The 15,654-nt window shown below is 55.2% G+C and overlaps 1 protein-coding gene across 15 annotated transcripts in view; it reads right to left on the minus strand.

Moving 5' to 3' along the window:
* The window catches only part of MAST3 (microtubule associated serine/threonine kinase 3), a 56,913-nt gene that overhangs the window by 26,235 nt on the left and 15,024 nt on the right, over positions 1–15,654 (minus strand). For 4 of the 15 annotated variants that reach the window (XM_033197036.1, XM_033197031.1, XM_033197027.1 and 1 more), the window contains 9 exons: positions 5,977–6,065; positions 5,828–5,900; positions 5,623–5,643; positions 4,994–5,072; positions 4,360–4,517; positions 4,102–4,177; positions 3,609–3,818; positions 3,391–3,492; positions 3,006–3,138 (listed from right to left, as the gene is read on the minus strand). In XM_033197036.1, the coding sequence (XP_033052927.1) occupies positions 3,006–3,138; positions 3,391–3,492; positions 3,609–3,818; positions 4,102–4,177; positions 4,360–4,517; positions 4,994–5,072; positions 5,623–5,643; positions 5,828–5,900; positions 5,977–6,065 (941 nt within the window). Of the gene's footprint in view, positions 1–3,005; positions 3,139–3,390; positions 3,493–3,608; positions 3,819–4,101; positions 4,178–4,359; positions 4,518–4,993; positions 5,073–5,622; positions 5,644–5,827; positions 5,901–5,976; positions 6,066–9,308; positions 10,686–15,654 lie in introns of those variants that run through there. The other 11 variants (XM_033197037.1, XM_033197042.1, XM_033197028.1 and 8 more) reach the window with 7 other exon arrangements.

Consider the following 15,654-nt stretch of genomic DNA (forward strand, 5'->3'; position numbering starts at 1 on the left):
GCTGGAATGCAATGTCACGATTTCGGCTCACTGCAACCTCTGCCTCCAGGGTTCAAATGATTCTCCTGCCTCAGCCTCCCCAGTAGCTGAGATTACAGGCGCACGCCACCACACCCGACTAATTTTTGTATCTTTAGTAGAGACGGGGTTTCTCCACGTTGGTCAGACTGGTCTTGAACTCACAACTTCAGGTGATCCGCCCACCTCGGCCTCCCAAAGTGCTGGGATTACAGGTATGAGCCACTGTGCCCAGCCTAATTTTTGTATTTTTAGTAGAGACAGGGTTCTATCATGTTGGCCAGGTTCGTCTCAAACTCCTGACCTCAGGTGATCCACCCGCCTTGGCCTCCCAAAGCGCTGGGATTACAGGCGTGAGCCACCACGCCCGGCCAAGTATGATTATTTCAGAGACAGGCTTGTCTGTCACCCAGGCTGGAGTGCAGTGGTGCCATCACGGCTCACTGCAGCCTCAGCCTCCTAAACTCAAGCGATCCTCTCACCTCAGCCTCTCAAGTAGGTGGGACTACAGGCATTCACCACTACACCTGGCTAATTTTTTAAAATACTTTTTGTAGAGTTGGGGTCTTGCTATGTTGCCCAGGCTGGAGTGCAATGGTGCGATCATAGCTCACTGCAGCCTCAAATCCCTGGACTCAAGCAGTCTTCCCACTTCAGCCCCGCAAGTAGCTAGGACTACAGACATGTGCCATCACACCTGGCTAATTGTTTTGTTTCTTTAATAGAGACAGAGTCTCACTATATTGCCCAAGCTGGTCTCAAACTCTTGGCTTCAAGTGATCTTCCTGCCTTGGCCTCCCAAAGTGCTGGGATTACAAGTGTGAGCTACCATGCCTGGCTTCCCCAGCTTTAAATGGGGACAGTGGCAGCTCAGTCCCACTCCAGGTATGGTCCAATCTCAGGGTCTTTGCCTGTGCTGTTACCCTTGCCTGTTTCACTCTTTCCCTTGGATCTGCAACCTGGTCACCTCCTGCCCTCCAGGCCTCAGTCTCAACACTAACCTCCTCCCAGAGCCTCCCCTGGCTACTGCTGGACCGGGCTAGGTCCAAGTTCAATGCTACAGCTTTCGCTTCCTCTTATCCTGGCTATTTGTGGAAATGTTGTTTTGTTTTGTTTTGTTTCTCTTTTTGAGGCAGGGTCTGGCTTTGTCACCCAGACTGGAGGACAGTGGTGTGATCATAGCTCACTGCAGTCTCAACCTGCCAAGCTCAAGCGATCGTCCCACCTTAGCCTCCTGAGTAGCTGGGACTACAGGCACGCACTACTACACCCAGCTACATCTTTTTTTTTTTTTTGAAATGTAGGCTCACTCTGTCGCCCAGGCTGGAGTGTAGTGGTGTGATGTCAGCTCACTGCAACCTCTGCCTCCTGAATTCAAGCGATTCTCTTGCCTCAGCCTCCCAAGTAGCTGGGATTTACAGGCGCCTGCCACCACACCCGGCTAATATTTGTTTTTAGTAGAGATGGAGTTTCCCCATGTTGGCCAGGCTAGTCTTGAACTCCTGAGCTCAAGTAATCCGCCCACTTCAGTCTCATGAAGTGCTGGGATTATGGGATTACAGACGTGAGCCACTGCACTTGGCTGGCTGTGGGAGTTTTTTGTTTTGTTTTGTTTTTTTGTTTTGAGACAGAGTCCTGCCCTGTCGCCTAGGCTGGAATGCAGTGGTGTGATCTCGGCTCACTGCAGTCTCCACCTCCAGGGTTCAAATGTTTCTCCTACCTCAGCCTCCGCAGTAGCTGGGATTACAGGCACACACCACCACACCTGGCTAATTTTTATATCTTTAGTAGAGACAGGGTTTCACCATGTTGTCCAGGCTGGTCTTGAACTCCTGACCTTGTGATCCACCCACCTTGGCCTCCCAAAAGTGCTAGGATTACAGGCAGGAGCCACCGCACCCGGCCAGCTGTGGGAGTTTTTGAGCGTCGTCTTCTATTTTTTTTTTTTTTTTGAGATGGAGTCGCGCCCTGTCGCCCAGGCTGGAGTGCAGTAGCACGATCTCGGCTCACTGCAAGCTCCGCCTCCCGGGTTTACGCCATTCTCCTGCCTCAGCCTCCCGAGTAGCTGGGACTACAGGTGCCCACCACCGTGCCTGGCTAACTTTTTGTATTTTTTTAGTAGAGATGGGATTTCACCGTGTTAGCCAGGATGGTCTCGATCTCCTGACCTTGTGATCCGCCCGCCTTGGCCTCCCAAAGTGCTGGGATTACAGGCGTAAGCCACCGCGCCCAGCCCCAACTGTCTTCTTCTTACCTACGGGTTGTCCTGTTTGACTCCAAGTCCACTTTCTGGGCCATAGTAAAGGCCACAGAAATTAGTAAAGCCATTTATGAATTTGCAGGACAAAGGGAAGGCCACTGCTAACACTGGTCCCCAGGCTTCCCGGCCATCTTAATGTGGCATTTGAGGACACTGAGGCCCCTGGGCTCCAAAAGATCAGTGGGTCTCAGCAGTTCCCACAGGTGACCAAAGAGCAAGGTCACAGAGAGACAAAGAACAGTGTGGTGGTTCTGGAATCGGATGGGCCTGGGTTTCTCCCCACCTCTAAGAGTCCTGGGGAACTTCCCCTCCCATGTTTCTGTCAGCCAGTTGTCACTTTAAATTGCCAAGCTCTCAACTGTCATCCTGGCTTCATCTGCCCTTTTTTTTTTTTTTTGAGACAGGTCTCACTCTGTCGCCCAGGTTGGAGTGCAGTGGTGCGATCTCAGCTCACCGCAACCTCTATCTCCTAAGTTCAAGCAATTCTTGTGCCTCAGCCTCCCGAGTAGCTGGGATTATAGGCATGTGCCACCACACTTAGCTAATTTTTGTATTTTTAGTAGAGAGGGGGTTTCACCATGTTGACCAGGCTGGTCTCGAACTCCTGGCCTCAAGTGATCTGCCCGCCTCAGCCTCCCAAAGTGCTGGTATTAAAGGTGTGAGCCACTGTGCCTGGCCTCCATCCAGCCTTTCCCAGCCTTGGTTTCCTCTTCCCATCCCAGCTTACCCTCCAGGGGGTCCTTGGCCAGGCCCAGCTGCCCAATGATGTACTGTGGAAGATCAGTCTTAATGCCTTGGCCGTCCCGCGCATGGCCCTCAGCCGCCTCCAGCAGGTGGTAAAACTCCTCAGGGTCAAACTCCTAGGGGCACAGGAGGGCTGGTCACCCGGGGCTTGGTTCCGCCTGCAGGCCTCTGCACATGCTGTTCCCTCTGCCTGGAGCACCCTTCCCAGCTCACCCCCTGGGTCTCCACTCCCGATCCCTCCTCAGGGAAGCCCATGCTAGCCCGGCAGCACCCTGCGTTCAACTGTCACTTGTATCTCGGCAGAACTGTCGTGGTCCCAATCTCAGTTCTGCCCGGATCCCAAGTTGGCTGTACAAAAATAAACTTACCAGACACTCCAGCAGCCGAGCTGGCCGTGAGATGATGATTAGCAGTTTCCGGACAAGCTGGACAATGAAGCTGACCTCCTCACTGTCTGAGCGCTCATGGGCCTGGGGGAGGTGGGTCGTGGCATCACCCAGAGGTCCTCAGCACCATCTGGCCTGGGGACCCCCTTCGCTCCACGTCCCACTGCATGCAAAACCTCAACATGCGAAAAACCACGCACATCCTGCAGAAGCCGCTCCAGCTTCTCCTGCATCTCTAGGAAGTAGCGGGAGGTGACGAGGTTCTCGCCAGACTTGGCCAGGCAGTCTCGGGCCAGCTCGACGATCTGGTGGTGGATGAAGCCCAAGACGCCATCAGCCAGCGCCAGCCGGGCGCCAGGCGCGTAGGCCGTCAGGAACTCCTGCAGACGGCCCTCCATCTGTGCTGTGGCCTGGGTGGGGTGAGACGGGGCGACCTGGTCAAGGGTGGGGCTGGAGTGACACGCACAGAAGGGGGCAAGAGAGGCATGGTTGGGGAGAGAGGAGATGGGGCGATGGGGGTGATGGGGTGGGAGGGCTGGGGCAGGAGGAACAACATATTTCAACGGAAGGGGAGGGAAAGACAGAAATGAACAGACTGGCAAGGCGGACACAGCCAGGAAGACAGAGTTCCATGGAGGGACAGCAATGTGGAGAGAAGCGCAGGGGCTGGTCCAGCCGCCAGGCGCTGCCCACCTTGGGGAACCTCTCCCGGTACACATGGTTCATCATGACAATCTCATTGTCGAAGGTCCCCGTTGCGCGGCCCGGGCTGAAAGGAAGACAGCTGGCTTGCGATATGGGACCTCAGACCAAGCCCAGGGGAGGATGTCGGGGCTCTGAGCCAGGGTTGAGGGACAAGAATCAGAGGCTAGGGTGGAGGAGGAGCCACAACTCAGGCCTCGACACCAGCCCAGGGAGGGGCCAGGGCTAGGGCCAGAGGTCGAGGCCCACCTGAGACTGCGAGAGCGGGGGCGGAGGCGGGGTGACCGGCCGCCTTCCTCATCAAGCACATTCTCTGAGCTGCGGAAGTGCTTGGACAGGAAGTGCAGCTCGTCCGGCGTCGGCTGGAAGGGAAGCTGGTGGAGACGTTCCCGGGAGGATGAGCTTGACTGGTAGAGAGTGGTGGGGATTAGAATCATGAGTTCACTGTCAGTGGTGTGGCCAGGACCCCAGCACCACCCCTCAAGGGCCAGGCTGTCTGCTGGTCATCAGATGGCCATCAGATGGTAACAGTCTTTCTCCTGTCTAGCTCCTAGGCATCCCTCAAAACCCTAGCTCTGATGCCCGCTCCTCCAGGAAGTCTTCCCCGTCTGTACCCCTGGGCAGCCCCAAGTCCCCCTCTGGCCAGGCCCTAACCCCATAGGCTGGGGATATCTGTATCTCCCTGACTGGGGGCTATTTTGGGGCCAAGGCTGGGTCTTCTGAGGGGACCCTCCAATTTCCAGAATGGGGCATGCATGGAGGAAGTAGCTAGTATGTTTGCTGACCACACAACTACCCAACACTTTGAAAAAAACACACAAAGATATGTCCCCCCCCAACCCGGCATCTGCCTGTCTATCTGCCAAGGTGGGGCTATGGGTACCGAGAGGGTGGAGCTGGGTGTGTTGGTTCCATAGCCGGAAGATGGGAGAGACGCGAGGGACCATCTTCTGCCGTCTGCCCTGGAGAGAGGAACAAGAACAGATGGAAGGAAGGCCTGGCCCTTGTGGTTTGTGGGGACTAAGAGCAGACACTGTGGCCAGCATATTCTGGCCCTGTCAGAGGAAGGATCTCCTGAAAATAACCAAGAACAGAGACACAGGCTGACCAAGTCCACTGCATGCTCTCTCTCTCTTCAGGTACCTACCTCTTCCAGGAAGCCCCCTGTGACTCCAACTGCCACTGTGTCCCCTGTCAAAGCTTCAACCTCTGAGCTGTAGCTTCTGGGGCACACATTGGTCACTCCCCACCAAACGGAGGACTCCCCAGGGGCCCAGGGCCAGTCGCCCATTTGCAACCATGCCCTCAGCCCGCAGCGCAGAGCATACACACAGCAGGTGCTTAATGAATGTTGTTGTATGAATAAATAAATGAAATGCAAGTGTCTGGCACGTGACAGGCACTCAATCAGCTCTTGTTAAATGAATGAATGAATGATTTCTTTAGTGAGTTAGTGATTCTTAGGGCTACATCCCCCCACGACCACCCATCCCCTGGGCTGGTTGAAATTACCTGTCCGTGCGTGGGATGTGGCTGCAAGATGGCATGCATTTGTCAGGGATGGGAGCCAGAGGGGGAGACCACCACCAGATGGGCCAGGGGAGGGGAAAAGGTGAACGAAATGAATGAGGGGCCAGGTCTAGCCCCTGAGCACGTGCCCCTGCCCAACCCCTGCCCGTGGTGCCCGCACTGTCTCCCAAAGCCGGCAATCACTCACCTCCGGGCAAAGGGGAAATTGAGGGCAGAGACAGCCGAGAAATTCCGAGGACTATCCAAGGGGCTGCTGCCTGCTGAGGAGGAGGCGGGGAAACTGAGTCAGTGGGGCAGAGGCAGGACACAGCACCCGCTGGCTGCTCCCACACTCACCCGTTGGGACTGACAATGGCGACAGGGGGCGGGAGAGGGTCGGGGAGGGCGTTCCTACCACCAAGCTCTTGCGGTTCCCGCTGCGGCAGCTGTGGGGGGAAAAGGGGACAGGGTAGGTGGCTGCCCAGGGCCCTGCACTAAGCCACCTGCCCAGCCTAAATCACACAGGCAGCCCGTTCTGGAGAAGGATGGGATGTTGGACATGGCCACTCCCACTCTGCCCCCAGGTGGGTTCCCCCATGGCTCTTAGCCAGGTCTTCAAGGCCCAGGAGGTAGTCACCCCTTGATTAACATTCCTTATTAATGAAACTACTGCTGGCCAGGCATGGTGGCTCATGCCTATAACCCCAGTGCTTTGGGAGGCCAAGGTGGGAGGATCCTCTGAAGCTAGGAGTTCAAGACCAGCCTGGGCAATATAGCGAGACCCCGTCTCTATACAAAATTTAAAAATTAGCTGGCTGTGGTGGTGTACGCCTGTAGTCCCAGCTACTCAGGAGGCTGAGGCAAGAGGATCGCTTGAGCCTCAGGAGGTCAAGGCTGCAGTAAGCCATGATCGTGCCACGGCACTCCAGCCTAGGTGACAGAACAAGGCCTTCTCTCTTAAAAAAACAAAAACAAGGCTAGGCACAGTGGCTCATCCCTGTAATCTCAGTACTTTGGGAGGCCAAGGTGGGTGGATCTCCTGAGATCAGGAGTTCAAGACTGGCCTGACCAATATGGAGGAACCCTGTCTCTACTAAAAATACAAAATTAGCTGGGCATGGTGATGCATGCCTGTAATCCCAGCTACTTGGGAGGCTGAGGCAGGAGAATCGCTTGAACCCGAGAGGTGGAGGTTGTGGTGAGCCAAGATTGCGCCATTGCACTCTAGCCTGGGCAACAAGAGTGAAACTTCGTCTCAAAAAAACAAAACAAAACACCCCAAAATTAGACAGGTGTGGTAGTGCACACTTGTAATCCCAGCTACTCAGGAGGTTGGGGCGGCGAATCGCTTGAACCCAGGAGGCGGAGGTTGCGGTGAGTTGAGATAGCGCCATTGCACTCCAGCCTGGGCGACACGAGTGAAACTTCGTCTCAAAAACAGTAACAAAAACAAACACAAACTATTGGCAGTGTTGTTATTAACAGCAATGGCATGAAGTGCTTCTAGCCTGATGGTGGACACAACATACGGCCAAGAGCCCCCGGTCCAGCTTTTCAGGGTTCTCTGTTACAGTCCCACCCCCACACCTTTCCCTGTACCATGGCTACGGCCAGCAGCACCAGCAAATCACGTGGACCAACCACACCCTGGAGCCCAGATACGGGCTGAGACACCTCATCCTATACACCCCTCCTGAAGCCCCTGCTCCCATCTCTTGACAACCCTCCTTCTTCCCAAGATGCCCCTAAAATGCCAATGCGACCAACTAGAAACCCTAAATGCAATCTCTTTCACAGTCCTGCCTGTTCTGCTGAACTTTTGCCCACATGTTTTCCTCTTTCCATCCCAGTTCCCTTCTGGCCACCAGATCCCCGGCCCAGGTCTCTCACACCCTGCCTTGCCTCTTCTCCCACCTGAGCCCTGGCCTCAGCCCACACCTTGACAGAAGCAAGTTGGGAGTGACACCATCTCCCGCCCCACCAGAGCAGTCGCCCGGCAACAGCTCTGCTCCACGAGAGCATCAGCCCACACACCCCAAGCCGCCAACACAGCTCAGCGGTGGGAGAACCTCGCGGGGAGGGAGAGATGAAGTCTCGGGGCCTCTGAGGTGCATGGGAGAACAAGCATACGATCATCAAAGGACACAGGTGACAAGGTGGACAGGGAGAAGAGGCCCAGCCTGTCTACGTCTCCACGTATGGCTGCCCCTTGAGCCTCAGTTTCCCCATCTCTACCTTGAAGGATGAAACCTACTACATCCAGTGCTCAGCTCTGGGCCGGACTCGGGTACATACGCTGTTGTCTTTGCCTAGACAAGGCTCACAGGGCCTGGCTCACGCTGGGAGGGCAGGCAATGCTTCCTGAGTGAATTACGTCCCCAACATGTGCCAGTCCCAACAAGCCCCAGAGTTGGGAGCGACCAGCTGAGCCCATTTCCCAGACTGGGAAACTGAAGCCACAGATGTCAATAGTCACAGTGATTGTCTCCCAGCCTGAGCTGCAGAAGCAAAAGTGAAACCTGCAGGTTTCTGCAAAACTTCCTGCCAACCCCTCAATGCATGCTCACCTGGCTGTCTCCACATCCTCTCCCAGCCCCTCACCTGGTTCCTCGCCCCCACACTGCACCACCAGCACCCTCCCTCCCCGATCCTGCTGTATCACTTGCTGCTTCCAAAAGCATTTGGGAAAAACACTGAGTTGCCCTCCCTTCTGTTCTTGGGCGAGGTCTTCTTGAAAACACGGCCAAGTGTGAGGCCTCAAAGGAGAACCAAGCATCATCTGTTCACTTCCCAAGCATCTATGCAGGGCTGACTCTTTGTTCAACTCTTCCTGGAGGAGATCCAGGACCTCGAGAAGTTGCCATTTGGGAACCATCCTCTCTTGGTACCCAGGACACAACAGAGAGAATGTGGCAGAAAGCAGGGGCCTGAAGCCAGCCTCCTGCACCTCATCCCTCTGGTACCCATATCCCCCCCTCCAATGCTCCCCACGATCTTGGAGGGAAGTTTAAGCCCTGGACTCAGCATTCAAGATCTTCTGGTAGCTGGTCCCACGACCCAGACTTTGCCCCAGTCCAGCACCAATGAAAAACCCAAGCACAGAGAGGTTAAGGAGCTATTGAGGTCACACAGCCTGGTAGTGGCTGAGTCGAAATTTGAACCCAGGTCCGGTAGAATCCACAGCCCTCATTTATCCTCTCTGCTTTTCAAAAGGGGAAACTGAAACTCCAAGAGAGATGAGGCTTTGGAGGGGGTTAACCTCAATTATCTGGACTCCTGACACCTCACCCAAATGCCAGCCTCCTGCAGTAAATATTTGCTTCTGAGCCAACATTTCTGCTGAATGGGCCCCCAGGGACAGATCAGCCTCAGTTTTTCCAAGAAGTTCCTCCCTGGTTCTGCATAGCCCCGGACACCCGGGTTCAAATCCTAGCTCAGTCTCAACTCACTCCTGTCACCACCCCAGCTGCGACGCTGGCGGACAGACACCCCAGTACAGGGAACGAGGGGCGAAAGGAGGGTGCCAGGGACCCCAGGGGACACCTCGATCCACAGGCGTCCTCCCCCCTTCCCACTGCTGCCACAGACAGACACTCGCCGTGGTCCCCGCCACGCGGCCAGGACACACTTCTGGCAACTCCTGTTTGCTCGGCCGGCCGCCGAGCCTTTGCCGGCGCCGTGCCCCCTACCTCTTGGAGCGCTGCAGCAGCGCGCCTTTGGCCAGGCGGCTGCGATGGCCGGGAGCCGCCACCGCCGTCCAGTAGCTGGGGTCGGACATGCTGCTTCCCTTTGTGCCGCCGCCGCCGCCCGAGGCCGGGAAGGCGCGGGGGCGCAGCCGGCGGCGGCGGGGCGCGAACCTCGGCGGTGGGATCGGCCCCGGGAGTCCCGCGGAGCCGGACAGGGAGGGGGGCGCACAGGGCTGCGGGGTTGGGGGGGCGGCGAGAAGGAAGCGCGCGCCCCCGAGCGCGGCCTGGAACTCCGCCCAGGCGAGTGCGGGGGCGGGGCCTTGGGGGCGGGGCCTGCCGGAAGGCGGAGCGAGCGACGCGGAAGCGAGGCCCGGGGACCCGCGTGCCGGGGAGTGGGCGGGGCGCTGCCATGGCCGCGGGCGGAGAGGCGGAGCGTTGCTAGGGCCGCGGGCGGCTGAGGCCGGGCGTTGCTACGACCGCGGGCGGCGGGGGCGGGGAGTTGGCAGCACCTTAACCTCGAGCCAGGCATAGGCATTTTGGCTCCTTTCTGCTAAAATGTAAATCTAATCACTGCCTCCTTTTCCTCTCTCCCGGGGCACTGACCCCTTCTCAGTGCGGCACCCAAGACCCACCCAGCGTCCTGGCCTGGCTCATGCTACCACGCCCACCCTGGCCCCACTGCTTGGAATCTAGCTTAGCAAGACAGCGTCCTCTCCTCCGAAAAACCCGCTTTCGTGTCTGTCTGGCTCTGTTTTCCCCAGGTTGGGGACTCCTTGGGGTCCCAGCAGCTCCCAGCACCGGAATGGCACAGAGGGTGTGTTTGGCAAATTGAGTCGGGGCGTCTGACATGCTCTGCCTCTGTGTGGCGGGAAAGGCCATCAGCCGTGCCTCAGTTAGGAATAAGCCACCTGATTAAACTCCAGCCTCAGTCTCCTCAACTGTGAAATTGGAGGAAAACTGGACTGACAGTGACGATTACACAAATCAGATGTAAGGGGGCGCTTCCAAGGGCATCTGGTATATGTTCCAATATCTATATATAATTTATAAACGATAGCATCAGGCTAACTTCCAGGCCTTTGTTTCCCCATACATAACATCCCCCGTATTGAAAATCTGAGACACAGAGCCTGGTACAGGGCTGAGGGTACAGTATGTGTTCACTATGGAAGCCACTATGGAAGCAGAAGTGTCTCCCACTGTAGGGACTGAATTAATGCTTCCTCCTGTCATGACAGCCCAGGCAAGTCAGGGGCAGTGTCACCATGAGGGGTACCCCTTCCTGGGCCCCAGGACACTTTGGGACCCAGTCCAGGCCCAATGCTGGAGCCCGGGCTTCATATCTAAAGAGACAATTTTTTTTTTCTTTTGAAACAGAGTTTCGCTCTAGTTGCCCAGGCTGGAATGCAATGGTGCAATCTCAGCTCACTGCAGCCTCCGCCTCCCGGGTTCAAGCGATTCTCCTGCGTCAGCCTCCCAATTAGTTGGGATCACAGGCGTGAGCCACCACACCCAGCCTCCATCCGGCTTTTCCCAGCCTTGGTTTAAAACCAGCCTGGGTGAGGCCAACTGTGGTGGAGTGCAGTGGCGCCATGTCAGCTCACTGCAACCCCTGCCTTCCTGGGTTCAAGCGATTCTCCTGTCTCAGCCTTCTGAGTAGCTGGCATTACAGGTGTGCACCACCACGTCCAGCTAATTTTTTGTATTTTTAGTAGAAACAGAGTTTCACCATGTTGGCCAGGCAACTCAAACTCCTGACCTCAGGTGATCCGCCCGCCTTGGCCTCCCAAAGTGCCAGCATTACAGGTGTGAGCCCCCGTGCCCAGCCAACAGGAAACAATTCAATGAGCAAGATAATTTCGGCTGGGCGTGGTGGCTCATGCCTGTAATCCCAGCACTTTGGGAGGCCAGAGCAGGTGGATCACCTGAGGTCAGGAGTTTGAGAACAGCCTGGCCAACATGGTGAAATCCAGTTTTACTAAAAATACAAAATTAGCCGGGTGTGGCGGCACGTGCCTATAATCCCAGCTACTTGGGAGGCTGAAGCAGGAGAATCGCTTGAACCCAGGAGGTGAAGGTTGTAGTGAGCTGAGGTAGCGCCATTGCACTCCAGCCTGGGCAACAAGAGCAAAACTCTGTCTCAAAAAAATAAAAAATAAAAAATAAATAAAAATATGAAAGAAATAGCTGGGCATAGTGGTGCATGCCTGTATCCCCAGCTGCTCTGGAGGCTGAGGCAGGAGAATCACGTGTACCCAGGAGGTGGTGGTTGCAGTGGACCGAGATCGCACCAGTGCACTCCAGCCTGGGTGACAGAGCGAGACTCTGTCTCAAAAAAAGAAAAAAAATAAATAAAAAGATAATTTCAAACACCAAGGCTGAGAAGGGAAAAGAAAGGACAGAACACTGCAAGGGGCGACTTAAGCCATGAGGCCTCTCAGAGGAGGTAACACTGCAGCCAGCCAGAAATGGAGGAGGAAGGAGCTAGCTATGCAGAAAGCACGTCCCAGGCAAAGGGCACAGCTCTCTGAGGCAGCACTGAGGGCAAAATGCCAGAGGGGCTGACCACATGAGCCTTGTGGGCTGCAGGCAGGAGTGCAATTTTATTGTAGGAGCAATGGGGAGCCATGGAGGGTGCTTGAGCAGAGAAGGGGTGTGATCTGGACTATGTTTGTAAACCCCCTTGTGTCTACTATGGGGAGCAGACTGTTGGGGGACAGGAATGAAGGTAGCAGAAGGCCAGTAAGGGGCTGGGACAATGTCTGGGAGGGGAATATTGAAGCTATGGGGAAAAATGGGTGGGTTTGGGAGTTCTGAGACCAGGGGAGATGGTGGTTTTGAGACCACCAGAGATGGTAATGAGGATGGGAGTGGTCACCTATGACCCCCAGGTATGCAGCCCAAGCCTCGTGTGGGCTACAGATTCTCCTGAGTCTGGCTGGGGACCCAAGTGGGGATGGGGCCACAGTCTCCACTTGCTGTCACTACGTGCTGAGCCACCCCATATGCATGGGGACACACCTTTGCATACACACACAAGGCGCTGCCCCCTCGTCCCCAGCCACAGCTATACCCAGTAACACTTACACACCCCCTATTACATACACCCACTGCCCTGACATCTGTAGCAGGGAGAGAACCTTCTCCCATGCTCACTTGGCCTCAGTTTCCCCCTCTGCAAAACAGGGCTGCAGCTGACAATCCAGAGGGCCTGCTGCCATGGTGAAGGCCTTCCATGAAAGGCTGGCTGAGCCACTGATCTCTGGTGTCCATCCACTGCTCCCCAGATCATGCCCTTGCCCTGCTCACAAACCCTCCATGGCTCCCTATTGCTCTTACAGCAAAACTGCACATTCCCGGGTGAATCCCTCTCCCAGGGGTCATATCCTAGCCCTGTCCTTCACAAACTCTGTGACATTGGCATTTGACTCTCCCTGCCTGTGCTATGACTGTAAATGCCAAAGTCTCAGGTAGATATACAGACACCCCTCTTCACCGGCCCCTTTTTAGTGGGACTACCGCAGTGCTTCCCACCTGCCCATATATCGGTGCCCCTCCCAGCACCACACTCTATGGCTCCTAGTGCCCTAGGTAGAAAATCCACATTCTTCCTGCCCTTGGCATTTGAGGCTCCAGAAGGAATGTGTCTCTAACGATGCTGTTCCCGCCTGGAACAGCCACTTTGTCTATGAGCGCCCAACTCATCGCCTTCTTCAACACCACCCCCAACCCCCAATGCCATCACCATCACAAGGACAGCCCTCCCAGATACTGCCCATTCATCTAAGCCACATGCATTAACTGAGCACCTGCTGTATACACCCTGGGCCTGCCCTGAGGCTACAACATGACCAGGACAGATAAAGTATGGTCCCAGAGAGGCTGTCAAACCTCTGGATGAGAAAAATAACTGGATAATCACACAAGACAATGTGGAAATTGAATCTCTGGGGTTGGCTGGGTGCCGTGGCTCATGCCTGTAATTCCAACACTTTGTGAAGCTGAGATGGGCAGATTGCTTGAACTCAGGAGTTCGAGACCAGTCTGGCCAACATGGTGAAACCCCGTCTCTACTAAAAATACAAAATTAGCCAGGTGTGGTGGCGCATGCCTGTAATCCCAGCTACTTGGGAGGCTGAGGCAGGAGAACTGCTTGAATCCAGGAGGTGGAGGTTGCAGTAAGCTGAGATATCGCACTACTGCACTCCAGCCTGGGTGGCAGAGCAAGACTGTCTCAAAAAAAAAAAAAAAAAAAAGAAGAAGAAACAAAGAAAAAAGCAAATCCCTGAGGTCTGGACAGGGAAATGGATAGGTATAATGCATGTTATACTCCATGTTTGTGGGGCCTGGAAGGAGGGGGTGGTTGGGGAAAGCTTCCCATATGAGGCTGAGGCATTGATGAGGATGTGATGGAATAAAAAAGGAGGGAATGGAGTTCTGGGTAGTGGGGACAGCAAGTGCAAAGGCCCTGAGGCTGGACCAGCCTGCATTCTGGAGGATCAGCCCAGGAAGCCGTGTGGCTGGAGCCAAGTGAGCGATGGGGAGATGGATAGAATGGAGGCAGGGAAGTTGCAAGGCCAGGCACGATGGCTCATGCCTGTAATCCCAGCACTGTGGGAAGCCAAGGCAGTTGGATCACCTGAAGTCAGGAGTTTGAGACCAGCCTGGCCAACATGGTGAAACCCCATCTCTACTAAAAATACAAAAAATTAGCCGGGAGCGGTGGCAGATGCCTGTAATCCCAGCTACTCACGAGCCTGAGGCAGGAGAATCACTTGAATCCAGGAGGCGGAGGTTGCAGTGAGCCAAGATCGTGCCACTTCACTGCAGCCTGCGCAACAAGAGGAAAACTCTGTCTCAAACAAACAAATAAAACATCCAAATGTTAGCTGGGTGTGGTGGTGCACGCCTGTAATCCCAGCTACTCGAGAGGGTGAGGCAGGAGACTTGCTTGAACCCAGGAGGCAGAGGTTGCAGTGAGCAGAGATCACACCACTGCACACCAGCCTGGGTAACAAAGTGAGACTGTCTCATAAAAAAAAAAAAAAAAAAAGAGGCAGGGGAGTTGCAGAGGCTGGACCCTGTTGGGACAATTACGAGCTTATTCCTAGGATGCTTGGAACATGGCAGGCAGGGACCCATTTCCCTGCCAGGGACCCATTCCCCCTGGCAGGCCCAAGGCAATGTGGCTCTGCTGCCCCCTGGTGGTGAGTCAGGCAGCCTGGTGGGCTTTCTCAGCCCCAGACACTTCCCCCCTTCCCTCCCAGTTAAAACTGGTCAAATCGGCCGGGCGCGGTGGCTCAAGCCTGTAATCCCAGCACTTTGGGAGGCCGAGACGGGCGGATCACGAGGTCAGGAGATCGAGACCATCCTGGCTAACACGGTGAAACCCCGTCTCTACTAAAAAAATACAAAAAATTAGCCGGGCGAGATGGCGGGCGCCTGTAGTCCCAGCTACTCGGGAGGCTGAGGCGAGAGAATGGCGTACACCCGGGAGGCGGAGCTTGCAGTGAGCTGAGATCCGGCCACTGCACTCCAGCCTGGGCGACAGAGCGAGACTCCGTCTCAGAAAAAAAAAAAAAAAAAAAAACTGGTCAAATCTGCTCAGCGGCCTCCAATACAAGGGTCCCTCCCTTTATCACGTCCTCACCTGGGGTGGAAGCCAAGGATTTAGACAGAGAGTCAGATCTGGCCCGAAACCTTCCTAGGATGCTCCCGATAACACGTTCTGAGGTCCTGTGCCCCCGTTTTCTTCATAAATGGGGGTGATGGCAGTCTCTGCTTCCCATTGGATACCTCAACTTGGTCCTGGATGTTGTCCTAGCCACCTCCTTGTCTCTGACCACTCCATTCCTGGCCCCAGCAGACCTTTCTCCCCTCAAGGCAGCCACAGAGGCTTAAAAAATATCTCAGGGCGGGGGTGCAGAGTGGCTTATATGTGTAATCCTAGCACTTTGGGAAGCCAAGGCAGGTGGATCACCTGAGGTCAGGAGTTCAAGATCAGCCTGGCCAATATAGTGAAACTCCACCTCTACTAAAAATACAAACATTAGGCCGGGCTCAGTGGTTCATGCTTGTAATCCTAGCACTTTGAGAAGCCAAGGCGGGAGAATCACTTGAGGTCAGGAGTTCGAGACCAGCCTAGCCAACATGGTGAAACCCCATCGCTACTGAAAATACAAAAATCAGCTGGAAGTGTTGGCATGTGCCCATAATCCCAGCTACTAGGTAGGCTGAGGCAGGAGAATCACTTGAACCCAGGAGGCGGAGGTTGCAGTGAGCCGAGATGGCACCACTGGACTCCAGCCTGGACAACAGAGCAAGACCCCTTCTCAAACAAACAAATAAA

Source organism: Trachypithecus francoisi, unplaced genomic scaffold, assembly GCF_009764315.1.
Source record: "Trachypithecus francoisi isolate TF-2019V2 unplaced genomic scaffold, Tfra_2.0 Lachesis_group5, whole genome shotgun sequence".
NCBI lineage: Eukaryota > Metazoa > Chordata > Mammalia > Primates > Cercopithecidae > Trachypithecus > Trachypithecus francoisi.